Here is a 27,141-nt window from a genome sequence, read left to right as displayed (position 1 = left end):
CTATAGTATTCAAATGTGACCTAAAATTTTGTAACTGATGCACAGGAAGGTCTTTACCTTGGCTTCATAATTATTGATTCCTGTAGTTAAGCATATTTAGAATTTTCTATGCAGCATACAGCTTTTCCTTGCACCTAAATCTCTCTATGAGTAACAACAGAAAATTTCCAAATGGGATGTTTAGTTTTGGACCTTGTTTGATTTTTTTTTCCATCTTGAGAAAAGCAACTGAGCTGTTTTATTGGAAAGAAGTCTGGTGGAACCATGCTTTTTGTATGTTAACATTTGGGACAGTCTTATCTAAAACTTTCCTGATCGAAAGCAGAGACCGAATTTTTTTTTTTTAGCAGAGGGACAAATCGCACAGAAGGCAAATCCTGTTGCCATATCATTAAACTATTCAAATCTGGCCGCATTTTCAGGCTCTGAAAATATTTGCTCAGTTAGGAAGCCACTAGAATTTCATAGGTAATTTCTCAGCTCACTGCCCTATGCCCTCACAGCTCCTTCAGTCTGAGTGGACGTTGCCTGCAGAGCCTCTTGCCCACGCTCGAGCAATCCCAGTGCGGCTGGAACTCGGTGTGTTCTTCCATGCAGCTGTTCTTTGGAGAAGACAAATTCTCCTGTCAACAACTCTCACACAGTTGGATGGAAAGGAGTCAGTTCACCTCTTCTCTACAATTAGTGCTTCCACCTTGACCAAGGGGAAAAGGGTCAAAGCCATTCTGGGTTGGGATGCAGAATGGAATGGTATATGTATGTGTTTAAAATATATAAATGCAAATATTTTTTAACTTTTAATATATATTTTATATATACTATCCACATATATATTTAACATATAATATCCACATATATATAATGGAGCTTTGAGAGCTCCATTACAAGACACTATATATATTAAAAAAAAAATTACTAGGGTTGTAAAAATTGATATCTCCAAAAATAAAAATGTCAAAATGAGAACTGCACTTGGACATTTCTTCAGCTCCCAAAGACATGGAGCTCCTGATACACCTTCTATGTACATGCCTGGATTAATTTTTAAAGACAGGAGTTCCACCTCATTCAGAAGATAAAGCTGTGAATTCAAGCATAGAGAAACGGGGTTTGATTTGCAAACAAGTAAACACTCACCTCTGTAACTGAGACCAGCAGAAAATGCAGTTTGAACATATAGCATGCTACTGAAGACACATTACTTTGCAAAAACTGAATGTGAGTAATTTCAAACCGGATTTACAGCATTAACACTCCCTTTTAATCCATGTTCTAGGTCATATTCATACAGGAGCCAACACTGCCTCACCTTGCAGGGGTGTCATGCTAATTAATTTAGCTACAACCCTGAAAGCATGATGCAAAAGCACTAGAAGACTATTTATTTGATTTGTTGATGCAAAGCTTCAGTAGCACTCAGCAAACAACCAAAGAAAATGGACTAAAATAAATACTGACCGAGTACTCATTCAGTAGGAACGCTGTATGCTGAGCAAAGCAAAGTTTATCTGGAGCTAGGAAAGGGGTGATTTAAAGTTTCATAGGTGACTTTGATCCTGGGATTTCTAAGTGCTTGACTTGCTTGACTTTGAGCTTTTTTTTCCCCTTTAGTATTAGTATTGGTTTGGCAAGGTCAGTTTTATGTAAATTGGACTAATTTAATGATACTGGGTGGAATTCAGACTGGAATGTAGAAAGCCCCCAACATTACAGATGAAATTTAAAGGGTTCCTTGTTGTAATTAAAGGTGTGCTAAATTGATACAGAAGAAAATCTGTCTGGAGGGAGCATAATGACTGCCCTTGTAATGAGTCACTCCGGGCAGAGAAATGCTCAGACCCATAATGTCAAAGTCACCTGCCCACATAGGCAAAAGAATGAGAAAGCCAACCATATATGCATTTGACATCTCCATTTTCTTGGTGACTTCTGTTCTATCAGCAAACCGTGTTCCAAGTGTCATCATCACTCAGAAATAATTCCAACTGTTGCCACTTTTTCTGGAAACAAAGTCCAACATTCAGAATCTGTCTTTCAGGATGAAAAATCTGTGCAAAAGTGTGATGTTCCCTTGGTGGGTAACATTGCCTCAGCATCTCCTACCACACACAAAGGAAGACTGCAGAATGTGTCCAGCTGAAGCATACACAGCAGCTACCATTCAAAGCACATCTTGCAGGGTTTGATCAGATAGAAATCTGAGCATTGATTTTCTTGCAGAAAAAAATCCCGGTCTCTCTATGTCCCATTTTTTGTGCCCAAATCATCTTTCTGGGGCTGCCTGGGGCATCAGTTTGTTCATGATACTACAGACTAATGATGAGTGAGATTTCCCTGTTCTGCTGGGTGCAAACAGGAGAAGGAAACTCCTGTGTTTGTAGGAGCAGGTACCTGTCCCTTTTCAGATTCTCCAACAGACCCCTGAGTGCATCTCTCAGGCACCTTCCTGAAGTGGTTTCTGTTTGACATCAGCTCCCAGGACCTCTCTGATATGGATCTCTAAATCATCTCCCCATGGCTGGTAATTGCTGCTGCAGCCTGCCAGACTTCCCTCCAACTGAGGTTTTTTTTCTTGTGGAAGACAAGAAGCACTAATAAAAGGCTGCGATGCAGAAAACAAATTCTTCAAAACAAAGTGTGATTTATTTTGTCAAAAGGTGTACAGCACTCAGAGAAATGGAGTTAAAATGGCAGAGCCCAAGGCAATACTGTTGCTGCTTGGCATCACCGTCAGCCTCCAGGGAGATGTGATTTAACCTTGGTGTCCACTGCTCCCTCAGGTCCCTTGTCACAGCTGCCCCGGCCCGTGGCTCTCAATCACCTCCAGCAGCCTGTGGCAGCTGCCTGCTCCTCTCCCCACCAGGTTACAACACTCCAGCCTTGTTCCACATCAGGGTCTTCTTGCCTCCTCCTGCTCTTTCTCAGCAAGACAGCCCTGCTGCTGCTGCCACTAAAACTCTGCAGCTGCAGCTCATGGATAAAAATATGACCACTCTGTTCAAGTACTTCTGAAATGCTCTTTTTTAGCTCCTTATTTTGCTTTTCGTGCATGGTTTGTTGTTTTGTTGGGTTTTTTCCTTCTTCTTTGCTCCCTTATCTCCCTCTTACATATTTCACTTCACATGATGGAACTGACTCCACAGAACCAGACAGACCCTATAATCATGGAAAATAGTACCAAGATAGAGGAATGGCAGTACTGAGCAGAAAGAGAAGACCTTGAATTTATACCTGCTCCCACAGAAGTGTCAAAAGCAAATCCCAGAAAGTGTAAAGCCCTTGCATTCACCCCCGGGCTATTTCCATCCCTCCTGACCCCATAGCTGGAAGCTGTGAACTTTATTACCCACTCTGATATATCTCCTTCTCCCTCTTCCTCCAGGATACGGAGTTCCACTCAGAAACTAGATTCGAATGTATACTTTAAGCAAAGACATCAATCTTATCCTTCTTCTCTGGTATTCACCCTACTGCAACTTTCCTTAGGAACTGGATGGAAATGCCACTTTGTCTCCCACAGAAACCTGTAACTGTGTTGTGAACATTCAACAGAGAGGTGGAAAAGGAAAGCAGCAGAGGCTCAAGACATACAGCAGCATTCAAGAGTTGCTGGTCATGAAATGACATGGCTAAAGATCATGAAAGGAATTACTTTAATGTCTACACCTTGTCTACACTTGGATTTTCAGATTCAGCATTTAGTGATATTTGCTCCTATGTTAGCCAAGTCTTATCTTACAGAGTAATTTTCACTTTCTCACAACCCAGGGGAGTGGAGTTAACACCAACTAAATGAAATGCCATGGCATTTTTTCCATCTTTCTCAAATGCTGGGGGTGTGAAAGTCCAGAGAACGAGCCATAAACAGCAAAATCACACAGTAGGTGGGAAAAAAATGGGGAGGAGGGAGTGACTGGCTAAACCCTCCATGGCTGATTGAACAGGACAGCACATTTGGACAAAATTAAATTTCAGTGTTGAAATTATGTTGCAGCAGTGACGATCAGAGGAAAATATTGATAGCAATAAAACGAAATTCCAAAGAAAGTGGCACTACATCAGAAGACAGCACGTTGACACGATTTATGTTAATTTCTTCAGGTTTCATCCCCATCTGCATTAATGTTGACACCTCATGTAACCAAGCAAATAACTCTCAAAGAGCCAGGGAGCGAAAGTAAATGATTGCAGCTGCCATTAGGCTCCTATATATTGTAGTAAGCAAATGCACCAACTCATTACAACCTTGATCTAACAACCCCAGGAGATGGCTCATCGAGCACTACATTTTTTAAATGTTATATTTCATGGAGAATGTTTATAAAAAGTTACATTTCTCTTACCTGTTCTCAATCATAAGCAAAAGACAATGGCAGAGAAGACAGAGAAAGTAAAAGAGAGAACACAGAAGGAAATCAGAGGCAAGTGAATCACAAGCAATAAACAAACCTCTCTCTACAGTCAGGTGTGTTTTCAAAACTCTTTAACAGGTCACAGATAGCAGGGGACACTTACTTGGGTCACCTTAGCATTATGTTAGCAAGCATCCTATCCAATCCCATCACTGCAGAACATGGCTCTCTAAGCAGAGTCTCAGGCATGAAAATAATTTTAAATAAATTACACCAAAGTCCCGCTGCCCTGTAATTCAGCCACTCTTGTGAAGCTTCTTGCAGGGACTCTTTCCACTGGGAAAGAGGATACACTGAGTCATAAACTCTTACTTATTCAAAGCAGTGAACACCGGATTTGGGCAATTGAAGTCAATAGAAAAATTCCCACTTACATAAATGGACTTTGAATCCTCTCCTAAGTTCTGAACAGGTGTTTGCCTTGGCTTTACTTCAGCTGTTGTCCCCTCTCCTTCAGATACAGTTGCCATTTGGTAAAATTAACTGTTGTCAGATTCAGAAGATAGATGGGATTTTGGAACTGGCTGTGTAGCTGCTTCTGTTACCTTTTCATTTTATAAACCTGCTGCTCCTGTTTTAATTTGAAAATTACTTTGTTACACTTAAATTACTTTCAAAGGCAGTCTGTCCAGGCCAGCAGATGTACTAATGAGGGCTCTTTATTTTTAGAATGTGCAAATTGTAACTGTCTTTTTTTATTCAATTTTAAAAATATTTTATTCTCTTATTTTTTGGCTAGCATTTAATTCCAGAAAGAAGGACAGAAACATAAGATGCTTTGTTGTAATCCTTGATGGATTAGTGGTATTGATCAAAGCTTTGGTTGCTGATGTGAATTTGTCATTTAATCTTACAGGCATGTTTATCTATTTACCAAGAATTCAGAGTGCCAGGCTAGCAGTGCTACGAGGCCAAAGGCCAGCCCATCTGCTTCCGTAGCTGGATACACTTGCTGAGGAAAAGAAATAAATGATATATCTTTGTGTATTAGGGTGGGGATTGCTGTTTCTTTTGCTAACTCACAATTTCCCTTAACTTCATCGAAACAGGGTCGTTTCATCAAGAATGGAGACAAGACAACATTCTGTATTAAATTAGGTAGTAACCTGTGCAGTGCATGTTAATGGGAAGAAAAGCTGCATCACTGGGATTTCTTTCTTTTTTAATTAGATACAATCAGTTTGACAAAAGGACATTGAGTGGTCTTGATTTTCATTTCAGAGAGATGTGATCATACTTACAATATATTTGCACGGCAATTTTTAAAAATGCCGTATTAGGTTATTAAATTAACTCTTCAAATAGATCATATTGGTAAATTACATCTGAAGTGACCTTGAAGAAATAAAAATCTCAGATTTTTAAAAGAGAAGTTTTTGGAGGAGAAATAAAAGAGGAGGAAGAGGAGTTATCCCAGCACTGGTAGGGCTGAGCAGGATGGAGTGGGGAAATGGGCCACTGTGGCTGCCAGCTGCACAAAGACAAAGGGCAGAGAGCACTTACTGTGGTGCCAGGGAAAGAAGATCCATGATGAGAATGAATATGGAAAAACAAAAAAACACTGTTTATGCAAACAGGTGTTGAGATTGTCCAACATTTGTAGTCATGTGTCAGAAAAGGTGTGTCAGTAAAAGCATTGCAATACTGTGAAAGCCAGTGCTGTAATCAAAACCAGTGCTGTAATCAAAACCAGTGCTGTAGTGAAAACCAGTGCTGTTATGAGAACCAGTGCTGCAAAGTAACTGAGCTGCCAAATGGGCCAGAGAGGGTACAAAGCACCACTGTGAACCATGGGCTCCTTACAATCCCACGAGATGGACAGCCATGTTCCATGAGGTGTGTTTTAGCAGACTGCAAGCTAAACTCAGATGTAGTGTTACCTTTCCATCCGCCTATTTTCATGTAATATTTGCCCCTGCAAATTAAAATCCATTTTGGATGAGGTATTTGCATATAATAATCCCTGATCTCTTTGATCTTTCTTGCTCTCTGGCTCCTGGTTCCTAATTCCTACACCAACTCTAGTCTCAACCTGTACTTTCTGTCAGCCCTGTTCCTTCACTTGAATTTGATGCTGCTACTTATTCACAGCAACTTCCAGCTAAACTGACCTTCTCCTGCAGACTCAGGACACTTGAATGTTTTTTAGCATTGGCACAGCTTAAATGTGTCAGCTGGGTCAATTCTGTTTCCATATGCCTGAAATTTTTCTTCTGTGAGTATAATGGTTACTCTGGTTATAAATGGTTATAATGGTTCTACGGTTATAAAGGTTATACTTTAATCTAAAAGACTTTCTGCTCTTTTCCTACCCAGAACAATTGCACACATTTCAAAAGCTGCGGATGGTAACTACAAAAGCCTGGCAGCACTGACTGGAGAGTTTTTCTGAAGTACTGATATGAACCAGTCTCATCAGTGACTTTGTAAGAAGAACATTAACCCTGATCTTTAGGAGCCACCTTCAGCTGTATCAAAAGTATCCCACTAAGACAGACCTCCAGGTCCTTCAGGATATCCTCAGCTCAGTGGCACCCTCTTATCACTTTGGTTAGTAAAAGCATGTTTAGACTGTAAATAACTATTTTGCATCTCTTTTTGCAAGTGTGAAGCAATGAGACTTCTGCAATTTATGTTTCTATCAGTGTAGTCTTCCATGTACCAACACCTTAATTTTCTCTATTGAAGATATATTCCCATAAAACTCTGCAAGGTGCAATGACACAGCTCAGCAAAGTTTCTTAGCAGCACATAATTCACAACCTTTTCCTCCACCTGCTCCAGGCTGGGCAGAGTCTCAAGCACAGACAGAATCAGAAGATCTATAGAAGGTCTAAAAAGGACATTATCCCTGGGAAGAGACACTGGGATTTATAACCTATTCTCTCTGGGCCAATGCTTTAATGCAAGTAAAGGCCTACAGCTATAAACATTCTGCCAACAGTACAATGAGAGTGACATCCCCTAGAAGTTAAATATTCGTGTTTGATAAAATCATAATCATTGCTTTTTTTCTTTTTTTTTTTTTTTTTTTTTTTTTCCTTTCCTTTTTAACCAGAATAATTCCAAATGGCAGAGAATCACAGAATGGCCTAATTTGGAAGGGATCCTAAAGATCATCTGGTTCCAAACCCCCCTGCTGTGGGCAGGGTCATCTTCCACCAAATCTGATTGCCCAGAGAGCCATCCAACTTGGCCTTGAGCACTTTCAGTGGTGGAGTCACCGTCCCTGGATGTGTTTAAAAAGAGACTGGATGGGGCACACGATGCCATGATCTAGTTGAGGTGTTAGGGCTGGATTGGACCCAATGACCTTGAAGGTCTCTTCCACCCTACACATTCTGTGATTCTGTGATTCTGTGATTCTATGATTCTGTGATGCAGCATCCACAGCTTCTCTGGGCAACCTGTCCAGTGTCTTATCACTGTCACAGTAAGGAATTTTTCTTTTAATATCTAATCTAAATCTATTCTCTTTCAGCTTGCAGCCATTCCCCCTTGTCCTGTCACTACATGCACTTACAAGATGACTCTTTCCATGGTTCTGGTCGGCTTCCTTTATGTACTGGAAAGACCATGGAGAAAAAATCCAACTCTTGTCCTGTGAGTTATCTTTCCCCTGGTTTGAACAGAGGAAAAAAGTCACAAAACAAAACCTACCCTGTGTGTCCTGACCTGAAACAACAAAAAACCATCAAATGGCCCTGCAGAATGGAACCCCATGCACTGAGCTGGATGCACAGGGAATCAGTGCAAAGACCCTTTGCCTGATGCTCCCACACACACTGCACTTGATGTTTTACCATTTTTTCCCATGTGGAGGAGATTCAGGCCTGGCAGCCTACAGAGCTGTCCCATTTCTGCATAAGCAGCAGAGGTTGTTTATAAGAAATGTAAGCCATTAAAAAAGATGCTGAGGAAACTTTAGAAATGGAGCTGTTGTCAGCAGAGATTAAATTGTATACCAACAGCACGACATTTATGCACTGCTACTTAAACTGTGACAAATGGTTGCAAACATGATAGTTTCAAGATCTTTAAGCTAAATGAATGGTGCTTTTAGCCTACCTCTGACTGGAATTCATTTCAGAAATAAAGAAGCATTTCCTACTCATCTGTGTACAGAGCTACACCGGCGATGACTGAAAGAGCAGAAGTTGCAACTCTCAGTACTGTGGAGCACTGAAAGGATTGGAACAGGCTGTCTCTATGTATTTATTCCCTTCTGAGTCCCAATCAATGTCTGCAATGTAAATTAAGATTTTACCTACCTGTCGGCCTTAGAGAAATTGTTTTCAAGGAGTTTTATTCTCCTCTTTCATTTTTTCTTGTTACAACAACGTGAGTAATGTAAGCTCACGTAAGACAGCAAAGATCACATAAAAATGTAATTTTTTTAATTGCAAACACCTCAAATAGCATTTTGTTCAAAAATATTTTCCATAATTATCAGTTTAAATGTAATATTGACTACAGGAGAAAACCATAGGAGTTTATCCTACTTGCACTGAATTTATTCCTGTGTTGTCCTCAGACACTCAGCTGAAGGAATTAAACACGTGATTCTTACAAACAAGCATTTACAAAGTAATTATTTTAGTGTTTATAGTCTTGTAATACAATATTTATAAAATAATCTAATTTCAAACATTCCAAGGTGTTCTTCAGTTGATAGCACATAAGAAAAAAATAGTTCTTTTATCCTGTCCCCACTACCAACTCCATACCCATCCTGTTCATCAGAGACTTGACTGTACCCCTTAGAGATTTTGGAATTAAAGAAAAGAAAACAAAAAATGTAGGAAAAAAGAGACAGGAAAAGATGTTGTGTGAAAAACTTTTCTTCAAAAGGAAACAACTCAACACTATTATGAAAATTATGAATTTGGCATACAGCCACGTGACCAGATTCTGATGCTTGCGTGACATTTTCTGTCACCTTGCACAACTGCAAGATTTCCAGCTGCAGGGTGACCTGAGGTGGTGAACTGGGTGACACACTAAGAAAAACGTCCCCTGAAGTTGCCCCTTTAAACCCTGAAGTTTCTGCCAGCTTCTTTTACAGCCTCTGTATTTAAAAAAAAAAAAAAAAAAAAAAAAAAAAACCACGACAATAAAAACAATCTTCCCCGCTCAGGTTTTTTTTTTTGAGGGAAAATAAAATCTTTGCTCAGAAGAAATCCTTCTGATGAAATACTTAACTTGGAGCAAGGTTAAATGGAGTTGGAGCTGCTGTGAAGAGCAGGAACGCAGTGCCATCTCGTGGTGCCCGTGCCGGGAGCCGCCGGAGCCCGGCTGCCGCTGGGGATGAAGCGCATCCCGCCCATCGTCATCCTCTGCGCACAGACAGCGGGAAAAGCAAGTCCCGGCAGCTTTGGAAGCTATAAAATTTTCCCTAAGGAAATACATCTGAGCAAGGAAGATAAAAGACCTTTAAAAATCCATCCAATGCAGAGATCGGGGTGAAACCCTGCGCCGCGCTGCCTCGAGGGCTGCCTCAGCACTGGGAGGTTTCCAGCCCGCTGCAGAAACCAGCGGCGGCACAGCGGCACCGTGGGCAGGGAGAGCTGGTCTGTCCGCTGATGTAGCAGCAATACCTGCCACCAAAAACTCCCTTAGAACAGCAGAGCTCGGGTTTGGGGCGGCTGGGTGACCCTGAGCTCCTGTGGGCACAGCGGTGCCCGGTGAGTGCCCCCCGTGCAGTCCGGCCGAGGAGAGAGGAGCTGGCACAGCTCCGCAGCCACCCGGCCGTCCCTCGGGGAAATCGCCTGGGTAGAACACAGTATCTCATTTTTTTATATCACTGTCTGTTATTTCAATGTATTAGAGCTGAGATATTCAAAGCTGCCTGAGGGTTTGGAGAATTAGATTCAAAATGTTCTAGGCAATTCTGAATATTCCTAAGAGAGTGATTTTACAATGCTATGAGTCTGATCCTTCAATCCCTCCTTGTGTAAGGAGCACTTACTTAGAGAAATAGTTTAAGTAGTATTGTCTTAGAGCCAAATTTTGACATTTAGCTGCTGGCCATGCCAGTAGCACATTTTTTTTCATGCTCTCCAATCTACAAGTAAACTCAGAGCGAGCAAAAGCTTCCACTTTGCCTTTGGGCAAGGTGCACTCCTGGACATGCACCAAGAGAAGAGAGCCCGTGATTCAGAGATGATGCAATGATGAGACAAATTCAGCACATGGAAGTGGAAAATATGTTCCTTATATGCTGTGTTGGAAGTGGGGAGGACTTTAAACATTTTGCAGAAAAATATGTCTTGGTTTGCTTGCCTACTGTTGTGTTGTGTGTTTCTGGTGACCTTAAATCCAACAAAGGCCAACGGGCACAGGGATAGGAACAATGGCCCCACACATTGTACCAGGATGGATCCACCCTTAATGAAAAGATGCAGCAGAGAAATGCTGCTGCAAGGCCAAAACCAGAGCCCTGCTGAAGGTATAGAAACCAGCTGGGAGCAGTTCCAAGGCCCCAGGACAGGCCAAAGGCTGTGTGGATATAAGTCAGGCTGATGACTGATGTCAGTCAGATCAATGGAGCAAAGGCAGAGCAAGCTTAGCCCCAGCTTTAAAGGGATGTCAGGGACAAACAGAGCTTATGGAAAGTCTACAGTTCAGGGAGAGGTGAGATGAGTTAGGCTTTTTGCATAGATTTTCAGGGGAAAAAAACATATGCAAGCAGCTTGCTCGTGTTCCTGTGTTTGGCAGTCCACTCAGTGGTTTTTAAATTTTTGAACTCGGTTTAACCAAACCCAGCAGAGATTCAAAGGCCCTATATCCCTAACACAGTTTATCAGTACAAACACTTAGATAGCAATAACAAAATTCACACCTCCATCAAGAAAAAACTGCAGCATGAATCAGAGCTCAGTCATAACCCAACTCCAAAACAGGCACACAATCACAAGAATCCAGAATCCAGGACTTCTGCATTTTATAGGACTAATGCTTGCTCTAACACATTTCTCTCCATCACTACATTTAGTGGCTGTTTTTCCTTCCCAAAGCATTTAAATTATTACATCTCAGGTGACAAAAAGGAGATGGGATGGAATGCTGATTTGATTTAAAAGCAGGATGAGCAGTGGGATTTCATTTGGAAAGGAGCACAGAGATAGACCCATTTTTTTGAGAGAAACAGCCAGGAGAAAATGAAAAACAGGCCATAGCTCACCCTGAAAACATAATGCCTGAGAAAAAGTCTGGCCCAAGTAAAGAGTGGAAGTAAATATTCTCCATTCATGTCTAAAATAGCACTTCCAGGCAATTTACTCTCTACCCACTGCATCAGAATGGGTATTCACACCCCACAAAGTAACCTTGACCAAGGTGTAAAAAAATACTGTGCATAAGAAGCTGGCCTGAGTTTCTAAAATGCCCTGAGTGTCTGATTTGATCCAGTGAAGGGTTATGAACTGAGGACAAGCTGAGGTTTTTCCACTTCACTCCCAGCTGGTAATTGCACTCATCATTCTTACTGTATATAGGAGACCATGGCATACTGTGTGAGGAAATATTTTGTTATGCACGACAGAGTTGAAGAACACAGTCAGTATCAGCAAAAGCCTGGCAGGGGCTTCAGCATCACAAAACTCAAACTCATAACTATGGAGAGCTCAGATCTATGTTAACCCTTACTGAATTCACTAAAGCTTGGAGGGTTCAGAGGTTTGGTTACCCATGTCTACTGCAGATTCAGTTCCCTAACACAGTCACTGGATTTCAATATGTCTTCTTCTGTCCAGATATATTTTAAAGTCTTCTCTTTAGTGCTTGATGCTTCTCAAAAACTTTTGTGCAACACATTTGGCAAACTCCAAAATGCTGAGTTAGAAAAGTACACTGCACCCATAAAAATAAAGTCATACAATTATAGAATGGTTTGGGTTGGAAAAGATTTTAAAGCTCATCCTGTTCCACTCCCTGCCACAGGCAGGGACACCTTCCACTGTCCCAGGCTGTTCCAAGCCCCATCCAACCTGCCCTTAAACAATTCCAGGGATGAGGCAGCCACAGCTTCTCTGGGCAGCCTGTGCCAGGGCCTCCCCACCCTCACAGGGAAGAATTTCTTCCTAAGTAATTGCTTCCTATTAATCCCTTCAAAGTCCATGATGAAAACCTGAGGTTTGTACATTTTCTTCAATAAACTTTGATGTTTCAAATGTACAACTCAAATTACTCCTCAAACATATTTAGACTGGTAACTTGACACCTATTATCCACTGATACATATGTAACAGCACATCATGTTATTATAAACATTTCCAGGTCTTGTAGAAAGCAAAATATGAACTCAAATAAATATGGTCTCAGTCCTGCTGATCAAAAGCTACCCCAGTTAGCGGTGCATAGCACCAGGATATCTGGTGACTTGCAACAATCTCAGTCTGATTTACGAACCAAGTAACTCTGATTAATTAGTCTTGGAAAGTGATTGGACACAACTGTGTCCCAAGAAGGCAGAATTTTAATATCCTACACCCAAATATTATACCAGTTTCATTACATTTTAGCACTTCCAGCTTTTTATTTGTAACTGGGCATTTGCTCCCCTCTCAGCACCCAACTCTCATGAGCAGGTCTTGCTTTTCAGCCTCACCTCACCCGTGTGTGATGGAGAGATCTGTGTTGTCATTTGTGCTCCTTGGAAACTGTGAATGTTGTCAACGCTGCATCCGAGTGTTGTGGCAATACCCAGAGGTCCAGTCTGGTCACCACTGCACTAAGTATAGTCCTTGCCTCTGAGGAGCTATTTCACAATGAATAATTTAGCTGACAAACTTAGTCTGCTTGAGAAATACCCATGAGCAGATTTCAATTTCTTCAGCCACAATCATTAGTCAAAATATGCTGAAATAAAGATGGGGTGAAAGAGGGTGAGGGAAAGAAAGATGAGGAAAAAACCAAAGGGGATCATACCTGTATTTCTGGATATCACAACATGACTTCAGGCTCCTAATTTCTATTCCTCATGCCCAATGAGTGAAATTAATTTGGGCAGAAGAGGGAGAAGAAAGCGTTTCCATACTAGGAAACTAACCTAGATCAGAATTAAAGCACTAATATAAAATTCACTGCTTTCCTTTCCAAGTACAAGATTGTCTTTTTTAATCTTGTTTCTCCTATGATACAGAGGCAACAGAGCGCCTATAAGGAGAGGGGGAATATCCTCCTTTTTCCCGAGCCCACATGCAGAATTGTGCAGGAGAAATCCCACATTCCATGCATCCAGGGGTACGATACAAATCACACTGGGCCAGCCACAAGCTGGGAGCAGCTTGCACCGGACACATGTCTCCCCTACAGCAAAGTGCTCCTGCATTCTGCCTGAGGATGGCCACACAACTCTGCTGGGACAAAGGGCACAACCCTTAAGTGCTCTTCATGCAGAGTGCCCCAGCTGAGAGATTTAGGGAGAAATTATCCCTGACAGCAGCTATTAGTTCAGAACTGAACTGGATCAGACTACAGGAAGAAACAGAGTAGGACAAAGAGGCTCTGCAGTGCCTACCGTGAACTGCTGCACTTCCTGAGTTAACATAATGTTTTCCAAACACATGGGATGTGTCACACAGCATGCAGGACTAACATATCTAAAGTAAAATTCCTGCTTCCTCCACAAAACACAAGCAGAACTAAAATAAGAGCCTAATTCTGGGCTCATTCCATGCCTGCCAGAGTGATTATAACCAACTGCAACCAACCTACTGCAGAATTACACTGATATACTTACACAACAATATTGCACCAAACATAAAAATGCTTCATATCTGATCTATCCTTTATCAGGTGACTTAAATGCTGCTGGTTTATAGCCTTTAGGTATGTGAATCTTTTTTCTCAATATCTCTTTTCTCTCTAATATCTGACTTGCAATCTCAATTTCTCTAAGAAAGCAAAAGAAATTAAATTGTATTTTACAGGTAACTAGTAACTACTCTTTTTTTCAAGTAAAATAATGCATTTCTTTGATTAGAAATGGGCATGTAGCACCTAGGATGTTGTATAAACGACTGAGAACTGGATCCCTGACTTAATAATTAGATGCCATTTTAAAGACTGAATATTGAAATGCGGCGTCCACCTTCCCTTTAGTCCTTCAACACAGCATAGAAATTTTGATTTTTTTTTTTAAAGTCTCCCTTACTCCCTTCCTTCCCTTCAACAAGTTTGGCAGCCTGATTACTGCCACAGAAAGCAGTATGTGCAAGCTCTGTGCTATATTAGCAGAAATTTTTGACAAGTTCTTTATTTTATTTTTCTAAACGTGGGAGAGGGATGTTTGTTACCATCCTTATACATGGGAGGTTAACAGAGAACACTAGACACAGTAACCAGTCAGAACTAAACACATTTGCAAGTTCATATTGTAAATGTCCCTTTTGGAGAGATGCTGTTTGGGGTAACTAATTGCTCAGGATTTTCTAGAAGGAAGATTATCAGCATGAGCACCTCCCAGGCAGGCAGCAGCGAGCCCGCTAAGGACACACAACTCTGTGTGGAGCTGCTTCAAAGACAGCAGAGATAACTAGACAGATCTGCCTTGGAGGCAGGTTATCAACAAAGGGCTGTCTCCCAGACAAGTACCTGTTCTTGTCTGCCTGGAAAGTGAGTTATGAGCCTTTATACAGCACCTTTCAGGCAAGCAACTCATTCAGGTCTGCCTGGAAGGCAGGTCAGCATGCAGATATGTGCCTAACAGGCACAGAACTGTGCACATCTGCCTCTCCACACCTTCAAAGATCCCAAGACAAGTCAAGAATTTCATTTTAATGATCTCAGCAGAAAGTCATTATTTCCTGTATGAAATAATTTTCAATATAGTTGATGGATATGTCAAACCGCAGTTTCTTTAACCACACTTCCGTAATGCCAGACACAGGAACAGAATTCCTTTTTACAAGGTTCTGGTAGTATTCTTGATATAAAAGGAAATGTTGTTTTATAAGATTTGACAGCGGGTTACTATAGAGAGCAAAGTGTCCAAAAGAACCAGCAAGCACAGCTGGAAAAATGAGAACTGACAATAGACACACCAAGAAATTTTATATACTCTACCCATACAAACACAGTTGTCTTACTGCTCTCTCTCCCTGTAAGTAACAACAATGAGTGCAGTGGAGGTTTAGATAGAATTGACAAAAGCAATAAATGAATTTAAGTGTCATTCATTTCAAAAGGACTAAAATCTTAAAATCTCCATTCAGGAATGGCTTTAATAATAAGTTTAATCACTTATCTAGAGAGCTTTTTTAACAAAGATGCAGACCTTACTTTGCACATAACAGAGGTGTGGTGTATTTATGAATCCAGGCAGCTCTCTATCAGGCATGCTCAATTCAGGAACTCAAGTTTCCTTCTCTGCTGTATTATCTGCATTTTCACTGTTCCCATGAAAGCTGAGATCACCCACAAGCTGCAGTTCTGGGACAGTGCTTGAAACACCTTGGCCATGTGTGCTGGCCCAGAGTGAAGCAGGAATCTCAGGCAGAGAGCAGTCAGTGACAGTCTGCAATGAGAAAGGACAACCTGTGACATGAGTCAGTATTTCTAGTAAGGAAAGGCTGGATATCTCTGGGAAAGATCCAGCAGCAGCAGTGGGAAAGAAGAGCACTGGTCTGGACAGTGGGCAGTGGTCCATTCCAGCCTAAGGGGACCTCACAAGGCAGCTTGGAAACTCTGATTGTTTTAAATTAAAGAGAAACACAAAAGAAGAGTTCTACAAGACTAAAAATTGTGCTGCAAGGTCAAGAGCGAATTGGGCAAATTCCAGGGAGGCAGCATGGCATCTGCAGAAAGCACAAGGTAAATAGCTCTGGTTGAAACTAAAACAGTTTGGTTTAATTCAGAGCACCAATAAGTCATTCATACCTGCACAGTCTTTAAAGACTCAGGATGAGAGACCCTGCACTTGTGTCTTGTGTTCTGCAGTACCCCCTGGTCTGCCAACTGTCAGCAGGAATCTTAATGGGAATTATTTATCTTTCCCAAGTGATATCCCCATAGGCACTCCAAGAAAAGTCAAATAATCTTTGTAGTGGGTTTTCTGTGTCTGAGCTGGATCTTCTGTGTGCATTCTCTAATATGTGTAAAAGACTTACCATATAACAGGATCAAGATAAAGACTCTATAGATATAAAACCAAAGAAAAATAAAGATTTATTCATATACTTGCAGTAGGCATGAGATTCTTTCTGGTCTGCACAGGTCCCTAATCTAACTAGCTTAGTTAGACTTATTTTATATGATATTATCTACTCTGACAGAGCTAGAAATTAATTCCAAGAGCATAATCGTGGCACCATTCCATGTTTGTTTGGCATAACAGAATATTCTTTTAAGCTTTCAGACTGTAAACTCTTTGTTTGCTGTAATTCACCTATTATTTATTAAACTGTATTAGTTCAGCTCCAAAGAACCACTGAATACATCTTCACCAACAGCTGTGGATTTAGGCTTCCACAACACTCTTTTCAATTACAGTATTTTAGAGTAAATTCTATTTTAAGTAGATCATTGTTTTGGTTTTATTTTTTTCCAACTTGTGAAATTATCACATAAAAAGTTTTAGGTTTAATTAGGGATTGATTAAAGGAACTTTTTAGAAAACTTTCCACATCCCTGTTTGAAGAGAAAAGTATCTACTCCCTCTGCCTCAAATGTGAGTAAAAGGTCAAGGATGAGAAAATTTTATTATAAACTGTAGGATCACATGGCCCTGAGAAGTTGGCTGCCTTCTTTACAACACACATTTGAAACTGAAACAGCTTTATATTTTTATGCACGTATGTATATTCCACTTCAACTTATCTGGCAAAAATTGAGAACATGAAGGAATTTACCATCATGCAGCCTCTAATATCAATCAAGTATTTCCAACAGGAGTTTAAAGCTTACTATTGTTCTGATGATGCCACCAGGGACACTGGTGCAGGGACCAATTAACTCAACTGGTGGCAGTGGAGTCACTTCTGACCTGGACCTGGGTGACTGAAATTGAATGTCCTTTAATCTAATGTGAACTATGGAATCATGATCAGAGATGTCTTTGCTAACAGAAATGCTTGTGTGGAATTGAAGCACTAAGGAGAACAAAGTGAAGTGTCTAAAGAATGTCAGATTTTGAGAATCTTCATAGGAAAAGACTGGATGCAGAGAAGAGGGGCAGAAACCATCCAAACAACTTCGGTTGCAGTGATATTGCAGAAGCTGTGGTAATTATACTATCAATTATATTTCTTTCATGGGCTTTGGGATATCTTTGGATTAGTCAGCTCTAAGCACTTTAAAGATATTGTTGGAAATACTTTCTTTAAAGTGCCTACAAAATCTTGTGCAGGATAGTGCTCTTCATAAAAGGATATTGTAAAAGGAGAAGTATGGGGTGAAAAAAGCTGCTTTTTGGCAGACGTAACTGTGATTGGGAGGGGAAGATGGAACAAATCAAATCACAATAAGCATTTTGAAATGTCTGCAATAGTTGTTCCACACAACTGCATGATTCTGCATCTCATGTTCCTGTTCATTATTACAGTAGCTAAGTATTTTTTATAACTAAAATTCAGTTGAATTTCTACAGGAGCATTCTACCTTAAAAATAAAATAAAATAAATAAGAAAAAAAAAAAAAAACCCACAACCAAACATGAGTCTGTGTGAAAATTCAATGCCTATCTAATACTATACATTCTGCTTCTCAGTGACCTAGAAAACTCCAGAAAATCTGGATTTCCATCAGTGATCCAAGCTAAGGTAAGCCTGGATCATGAGACATTGCAAAACAGATCCAGCAACCCTTAGTCTCTGGAAAGGCAAAACCATGGGATGTGGGGTGGTAAAACACTACACAGACTGACCACCATGTGACAACATCTGGGATTGCACAGAGAGCACGAGCTGTTGGTGCTTTGTCATGAGAAGAGTCTGAAGAGCACAACACCTTGCTGGATGGTGTTCCCAGGCCCTTTTCCCTATAAGACCACAGTCCTGCAGTGCATGTTTGAGGCATGGATGCATGTTTGGGGCAAAGTACAAGAGAGTGGGAGAGCCCCTCCTGGCCAGCCAGCCAGCTACACAAAGAGATCCAATCTACCACAGCTTCATCTAAGCTCTGGTTTCTCACCAACACAGGGATTTCCAAATGGATTAGCGAAGGATCTCAGCTCCCAAACCATGCACAACAGCTGAAAGCTCTAGACAACATCTTCCCAAACACCAAGCAAGCTCCGTCAGGATGCATTTTAAAAGCAGTGAAATAAGGCAGCAGGCAAGGGAGGGCTCTGGCAGCTTTAATGAACAAAACAGACTCTGCAGAAACACTGCTTCCAAAACATTTTGTTTCCAAGGGCAGGTGTATTGTCCTTACATCGCTTCAGCCTGACAGAGAAAAGAACATGCCTTGTCATCTTTCTGCTGAATGCAACCACAATCAAAAATTACTTCTGAGGCACTTAATAACGACTTTGAGAGTATCAGCACAATGGTGTAAAACACCACCTAGACTTGGCAAGTTTAAATGGTTTTGAAATAGCAGGTGAATAATATATTTGGATTTGCCTCTGTGGGCAGCCAGAGCAGAGAAAATTACAGTAAGACAAATTTTTTGTCAAAAACTTAAAGATAAACAACTCAGCTTCTTTTTGTCAAGAGTAACAGAGTGGGTGTATAAATAAAATGCAGTAGGCAGGGTGTCCTTGGTGTTTAACAAGGCCTCTAGCACTCCACCACACAGAAAACTCATTAACACACCGGAGAATCGTGGCACAGATCAATTCAGATGAAGAACAGAGATTGTAAGTGAAGAGATTGCAAGTGAAGAGATAAGTGTCATGCTAAATCTGGCTGGCTGGAATATCAAGAAGGGACTTGTTAGATCCCACATTAATCAACTACCAGCAGTGCAGGGCAGAGCTGCTCCGGCTCCTCCCCTGCCTGGGAACTTGCACTGCAGTAGCAGACTGAGAGCTCAAAATGTGTGCAGGATATTTATTACAAGGTGAAAGGTTCACCATCCCCCCTGACAGGAATTTAACATATGAAGCCTTAAGTCCACCTCTTAATTAGCCTTTCCTCATTTAACATGTTCTGCACAAGTCCTCCTTCTCCAAAAAATTCTCTTCCACCATCCCATATGTTGAGTTCTCCTCAATCTTTTCTTCTTAAAATCACTCCCTTAAAGAACCTGTATTGAGTAAAATGCTATTTGAAAAATCCTTCAATCAACAGGTATTTTATGGCAGTCACATTTATTAAAAATTGCAATAAATGACAACTCCATCACCCAGGTTTGTGAAGGACAGCAGTAGTTGTCACAGCCAGCCAAAGTCTGAGACAGACACATAACTGATAACATTTTGTCAAATGTATTTTTATTTGCAGCTCTGTGGACATTTCCAACCATCAACATCCTGTATTTGTTTCTCTTTGTTAGAGCTGGACTCTCCCTTCTGTCAAATGGGATTGAAGTACAGCATGCACCTGCTTCATCAGGTAAGCACTGCAAAAGTATCCTGGTTAATAAAACAGTTAATAAAAGTGGTTTGGAATTCTGTACACGATCTGTGCAGCTTTTGCCTACAACACAGATATGTCTTCTCATACGTGTCACCAATATTGTACGCAGAAATAAAAATACATGTGTATGTGTAATGGCTTTGATGGAAAAAGCAAACAGAGTATAATCCTTCAAAAAACACAGCATGTGGCAAGAAGCACCATGGAGAGAGGCAGAAAAATATGAACAGTTGGGGGAAAAAAACCCAAAACTTTTGTCCATAGGATACTGCCATATTTCTGCTCTTGAATAAACAAGTGTCTCACTGAAGTCAGTGTGACCTGCAGGCACAGAATGATGCTGAAAACATTCAAGTACTTCTTTTTAAAGGTATTTTTGTCTCTGAATGTCTTTTTTTTCTTTTTTCTTTTTTTTTTTTAACAAGTGAACAATTTTGTGTTATACTCCCTATTTAATGGAAATACATTTGGAAGGCTTCTTGGCTGTGACCAGAGACATTCAGCGTTGCTAATTTAGATTTGTTTCTTTTGTTATCCTCTAAATAACTTGCTCTTTTCATAGGTATAGCTTTTCCAAATTGCCTTCTTCTGAATTCTTCTCTTTTTTTTTTATTTCCTATTAATGCTGTTCTTCAAAAAATAAAGGCAAATTAAAGAAATACCAGCCACTAGACTGCAACTAATCAGTGAGATACTTCATATTTCCAGTCTTTTGAATACTGTTGAATGCTTCCTTACAATGGATATCAGATAACGTTCTCCATGTAGCACGAAGGCAAATTTCAGGCAGAACCTTATCACTGCACATAAAATATTGCCCACTCTTCTGTTTTGCATTCATGCAGCCCCATTCTTGCTCGCTATTAGCAATTCAGCAAATTGTAAAATAACAGCAAGGCTGCACCTTCCTTGAGGAATATGCTCCCCCTAGCACTTGCATAAATATTATCCCAATCAATAACCTAGTAATTAAAGTCACCAGCATCTTGGCCTTTTTACAAGCCTTCTTATCTGACCAAAAAAAATCCCATTTCTTGCATTACTATTTCCAACTACCTTGGAAACAGAATAAGAATCATTCAGCCACTCCTTTGTCCTTAACCCCCAAATTAGCTATTGCTGTAAAGGCACAGAAAATCATTCTAGTTTTCTCTGCAGACACAGCATCATTTTCTTCCTGAGTACGGCTTATTCCTTTTCTCATTCTTGGTTTATCAAATAAGCCAGAAATTCTGACTTTGAGCATACCAGTTTTAGCTTTGTCTCGGGGTTCTTTTTGTTGAACAGGGTTGATTTTGTTTTGGTTTACCTTCAGCAAGAAAAAAAAAAAAAAAAAAAAAAAAAAAAAGAGAGACTGAGATGCTAAGGACAGGAAAACACTGGTAAGCAAATGAGTGAGTCTGACAAAGAATCAATTATCTCCACTGCTCAGCTACCAGAACATAACAAGGATGAAATCCTGCCTCCATTAAAGTCAATGAGAGCTTTTTCATTGACTTTGTCTGGTCAGGAATTTCTTTCTAGAAATACTGGAGGTGGCAAAAAGAAAGAAACCTGCATGGAGGACAGAGCAGGCTTACCTGGAGACTTCAAAAAAACAGCACTTCTAAGGGCTGAAATTCAACTCCAGAACTTTCTAAATCAATTACTTTTTGAATGGTTAAGCAGACAGGATATCCTACAGTGAGAATAGGATATGGTTATATTCATAAACTTTAGGAAAACTGCATGACTTTGAGCACAGCTTTCCTCAGCATCTGATGATGAAGCGCCACATCCTGCTCTCACCCCAAAGGAATTCCTTTGGGACACACCTGCCCACCCAGCCTTTAATTTCTTCAGCCTTTGCTATCAAACACCTCAACCTCAAGTTAATTTTATTGCAGCAATATTTTGCCATGGAAATCACAAAAAATCTCCAAAACATCATCCAATGGGAAATCAAAAGGCTTTCAAGAAATCAAAAGGCAAAATCAAAATCCCCCTCTTTCTCCCAAGTAATATAAAGGAAAATCACATGAAAGAAGTGTTGCTCATTAACAGGCCAAAGTAGGATACTGTTGCAACTGGCTGACAGAGCTGTTTGTCCATTTTTTCCTACAACTTCTGCCCAAACAGAAAGTGCAACCAACATAAATCAGCACTTTGCCATCCCAGCAGAGGAATGTGCTGCAGAGATGCAGCCCTGCCTGTTGGTACCAGCTGGATTTTGAGAGGGCACAAGTCCCAGGCAAACACATCTAAGCAGCTGCCTACTCTTAGTGTGTGCACCATGATTAGAGAGATATGACTGCTAATCCACCCCTGATTTGGGAAGAAGGATTCATATTTAGGCCACCACAAATAACCTTCCAGGATCACAGGAGAGTCAGTCAAAGCTGCTTAATCAGGTAGAGATGATTCATTTGAGTAAACCTCTGCCATGACCTTTCATGAGTCTCTGAGCTCAGGCAGGATGTCAAACTTTTATGAAGAAAAGAGGTGTAATCAATTAGTGCTTATGATGACCTTTTAATAAGTAAATGATTGAGGCAGACACTCATTCTGAACAGAATGAGAAATTGGATTTGTATGTGTGTCTAGTGCTGTCTGGGGGAAGGAGATGAAATCCACCTCCATCTATTAGCCCACTCCAGCCAAAATATAATCTCAAAGGAAGTTGTCGCCAGCCTCCTCTCCAAGCAACTAGTGAAGGGACAGGAGGACACAGCCTCCAGGTTCAAGCTGGATATCAGGATGAATTTCATCACATGAAGGGCTGTCAAGCATTGGAAAGGGCTGCCCCAGGCTGCCCTGGAGGTGCTCAGGTGGAAACAGCTGGACATGGCATTCAATGCTATGGCTTAGTTGACAAGGTCATCATCTTGTCAACTGGTCAAAGGTTGGATTCAACATCTGTGAGGTCTTTTCCAGACTGAATGAACCTATGACACACATACACACGCATACACGCGGCTGGAACAGACACGGAATACGGGGGCGCAGAACGGGTAAAAACCGCATGGGATTGTCCACTCCACGAGGAGCCAAGGACGGCTCACAGCGCCGGATGCGGGAGCGCTGTTCCCGCGGCAGCCGCAGACGAGGCCCCCCCGGCAGCGGGAGGAGGAGGAGGAGCGGGGGGTTTCCGCGGAGCCGGTGCCGAGCCCGGGGCCGCGACAGGTGCGGCGGCGGCCCCCGGCCGAGAGCAGCCGCCAAGCGCGGCCGGCGGGGACACGGGGCGAGCAGGGGCGATGCGGCACCTGCCGCGCATAAAAGTGATGGAGCGGCGGGGCGGCGGCGGGCGCCATGCGGGGCGGCGGGGGCGCGGGGCAGGCGCGGGGGGCCGCGGGCGCGGGGCGGCGGCGGCGGGCGCGGGGCGGCGGGCGGAGGGCGGCGGCCAACGCGCGGGAGCGGGACCGCACTCACAGCGTCAACGCGGCCTTCGGCGCCCTCCGCCGGCTCATCCCCACCCGCCCGGCAGACCGCCGCCTCTCCAAGGTGGAGACGCTGCGCCTGGCGTCCAGCTACATCTCGCACCTGGCCAACGTGCTGCTGCTGCAGCAGCGCCGGCAGGACGAGGCGGCGGCCGCCGAACAGCCCTGCTCACAGCCCGGTCCTCAGCCCTGCTCACAGCCCTGCTCACAGCCCGGTCCTCAGCCCTGCTCACAGCCCCGCTCACAGCCCTGCCCGCAGCCCCCTCAGCCCCCTCAGCCCTGCTCGCCACCAGGTGCCTCCGCGCCTCGGTCCATCTGCACCTTCTGCCTCAGCGACCAGCGGCAGCGGGTAAGGGCCGGGCTTCCCGACGGTGCTCCTGGAGATCTCTGCTGGGGAGGGTGGTTATTGGTACCCCTCGCAGGTTTGGCATTGAGCCAGCCAAGGGTTCAGTGCTGTCCTTGGTGCCTCCTAACCTGTGCTTTTATCCATCGAACAGCACCGAGAAAGAGAGAAACCATCACCTGGTCCAGCCGTAACCGGACTCTGAACAGGCTGAGGGTCTCGCACCGCTCCTGCTCTGACTGTACCACTGCTCCGGGTAACATCGCCTCACTCGTGCTGCATGTTTACATTTAGATAGCACAGCCCTAAAAGAGTTACTTTTTAAGCTTATGCACTTTGTTTCATATTGTGAGGGGGGTTTTTTAGGGTTTTGCAAATGAAATTCGGTGCCTGTGTTAAGACGGTTGCACCTGGCGCGGCAGCTATTTTAGCGCGAGAAATGTTAAACCTCAGCAGCCAAGCCCTGATCCTGATGCCTCCTAAACCTGTGTCGCATGATGAAACTTGAACTTCCAAACACACAGTGTCCCCCGTCAGGAGAAGCTGTCATGAACACGCCGTGCCCCACGCCTCCGGCCCGGCCCGGGCTGCACGCAGCCCCGCCGCCCACTCCTCCAGCTGCACGCCAGTCCTTGGGGACAGGGGCTGATGCCGACAGCTGACATGCTTGAGAGGTCTCAACGATGCTGGAAGATTATTTTGAGGTGTTCACAGAAAGTCGGAAAACTTCCAGCGAAAGCAGCACCGTTGGCTGTGCAGAGGCGCAGCAGCGCGGGACAGGAGAGGAAAGGGGAGAAGTGCAGTGTAAGCGATGCTCTTTTCTTATTAACACCGCGACTCGTGCCAGTCCTTTAAATAGCACGGGATACTCCTAAATCTGTCTGGCACCGAGGGTTTCCCAAGGGCTTTTACTCATTACCCAGGTCGTTCCATAATTGTGCCCTGTACATCAGTGTTGTAGTACATAAACAGATAAACAGAGGTTGTTTATCTCCCCTCAGTTTATTAACGTGTATAATCTTTTTCAGAAGTAACACTAAAAGGCAAATAAACATTTTCTATTTTCAGATTTGGACATTAGTGAAGCAGCAGGCTAAAATCTTAAACCCCTCTAAGGCTGGATTCTAAGAAACACAGAGATAGGTTAATTTTGCCTTTTTTTATATAGCTATTTATAATACAATTAATTAGGATTTATTTAATCTTAACTCGTTACTTTGGGAGGCACTCTGTAGTCTTTAAGAGCTTGGTAACTGTACCACTCCAAGTGCTGCAAAGAAAACTTGTCTCTTTTTGCTCCCCTGATGCCATCTGGTGCAGTGCTCCTGGCCAACCTTGGTGCTCTGGCCAAACTGGGGCTGGAGAAGCAGCACCGTGTTGTTCACTCTCTTTTCTGTACAGAGTTTTCTCCTCTTGCCCTACATAAGTGCAAAGCCAATTCTGGCAGTCGTGATGAAGGACTTGGCAAGAGCAAGGTCGTGCTGTACTCCTATACAACTTTGTGTTTTAGTTTCCCTTCTCCCCGCCCAACACACTCTGGTCACTTTTTCTGTAGCACAATGAGAAAAAATCTTCTCTACCTACAGAAATGCATTGAGCTCTTCCTTTGAATTCTAACAAAGAAAAATGCCTAAGCAAAGTCCCAGCAATTCCACATCACATCAGCCTCTTCAGTCATTAAAAGCTATAGGCTGTGTTTTCCTGGATTGAGAGGAGTTTTCTGGTTTTAGGAGGTTTCTATCATTAATCCTTTTTTGAATGGGGAATTTTCAGTTGCTGCCAGATCCTGGTCTTTGTTTGCTTTGGCACTGATTTCTGAAGCTGGAACCCTTTACAGCTTTGTACAAAGTGTTTTTAAATTTTTGTGTTGTGTTGGCCTCTGTGGGTAGAGAGTTCTACAGACATACCTTCCTGGTTTTTTCATATCAATTTGAAAAAAATTGTCTTTTAAAAAGTTATTTTCTCTACAATTAAGGACGATCTTACAGTTAGGCCCTACATTTTTATGAACATATTAAACCACAGCATCTGACCTCTTTATAGACAATTAACATTAATTTATTCATTTAGCTGTATCATTTCATATGATACACTAAAATGGCAAAATATAATGCAGTTTCAAACAATTTTATGAAAGCTTTGCATTGAGTATGCTCTGAATTTTGAAATTTGTAAGAGACAATAAAATTATTTATTTCATGTTTTCAAAATGCTATGATTTTATTGCAGTTTTAAGAGTTTTTAGTATAGCTCTTGGCAGAAAAAGTATATTTAGTTTTAATAAGATATTTTTATACTTAGTTATTAAAGGAAATTAGTACAAAATGTAAGGTCCACTTTTGTACCAAAGTATGAGCTGAAATGTCATAACTTGTAACTCTCATGAATAATTTCTAGAATCCTTTAGGAATTTGGTGTTCTCCTTTTAAATGGGATTTTATCTCTCTAGTTTTGTAAAGGGTTTATACAAAATGCTTTTCAATGACAAAAGCAGGAGCAGGCCCTGAGAACTTAGCCTTCTAACTTCAGTTTAATGTGGTTCAGTGTAACATTAAATTCTTCTCTCTTTACTCAGGATAAACTGTTGAATTCAACTGGGCTTGAAGATTTTCTCAGGGTTTCAATTACTACATAATACAGGAATTTCAGTAGCACTGATTGATTGTGGCAGAAATTAGACCCCAGAGCTCTGTGGCTCAAATATTTATGGTATAGACAGATAGTGTCTATCCAAAGCAATTATAACAGTGATTTCTCTGAGGAACGTTTATATATGTGTAATTCTGTGTATTTAAATGAGGAAAACTGGCGACAAACCCTTCATGTTGCTGAAAGTTATTTGTAGTGTAAAACTCCTCTAATCCCAGGAGACAAAAAAAAAAAAAAAAAAAAGAAAAAAAAAAAAAAAAAGAAGAAAAAACCCGCAGGATTGAGCTGTTACTCTGTAATGGGTTTTCTATAAATCAAGGGAAAAAGAATTTAAATTCTAGTGACACAGATGACACAAATGAATTGAGGGCTCAGATTGCACATATAAAGAGCTCATCATCATTAAATGTTTTACTGAGTTTTTACTGTATGAGCTTGTGTGTCTTATCAGTCCTATTTTTTTCATCATGGAGCAGTGTTATTCATGGCATGCACAAATATACAAGTCAAAATCTTGAGGGTGTCTGAGAGCAAGTACCTTACTAGATGGTGAGACACTGGAATGATGTGAGTCTTTCCAGAGGTGCCAAACAGCCTTGTTCTGCAGATATCAGGTGTTTGACTTATTTGTGAGTGATTCTGTTCTGTATGTATGAACAGAGGCATGCCTGATGTCAATCCCAGCTTTGTTTGCCTGTAAACACTTGGATATTCAATCTACACGATGCATGAATAGAGCAGAAACAGTGAGATATACATCATTTGGTCTCAGATCCTATTAAATTATTGTTAAAATAATC

At 41.7% G+C, this 27,141-nt stretch overlaps 1 protein-coding gene across 1 annotated transcript; it reads left to right on the top strand.

The window, feature by feature from the left end:
- Nucleotides 1-23,221: 23,221 nt before the first annotated feature.
- On the top strand, nucleotides 23,222-24,648 carry LOC136363723 (basic helix-loop-helix transcription factor scleraxis-like). The gene is made up of 2 exons (XM_066323172.1): nucleotides 23,222-23,698; nucleotides 23,847-24,648. Exons 1-2 carry the CDS (start codon nucleotides 23,222-23,224, stop codon nucleotides 23,895-23,897), a joined length of 528 nt encoding a protein of 175 aa, XP_066179269.1. The 3' UTR covers nucleotides 23,898-24,648.
- The last annotated feature ends 2,493 nt before the right edge of the window (nucleotides 24,649-27,141 follow it).

Source organism: Sylvia atricapilla, chromosome 7 (genome assembly GCF_009819655.1).
Source record: "Sylvia atricapilla isolate bSylAtr1 chromosome 7, bSylAtr1.pri, whole genome shotgun sequence".
Classification (NCBI taxonomy): Eukaryota; Metazoa; Chordata; class Aves; order Passeriformes; family Sylviidae; genus Sylvia; species Sylvia atricapilla.
Note: the sequence above shows the minus strand (reverse complement) of the source record. Positions and strands in the feature narration are given on the sequence as shown.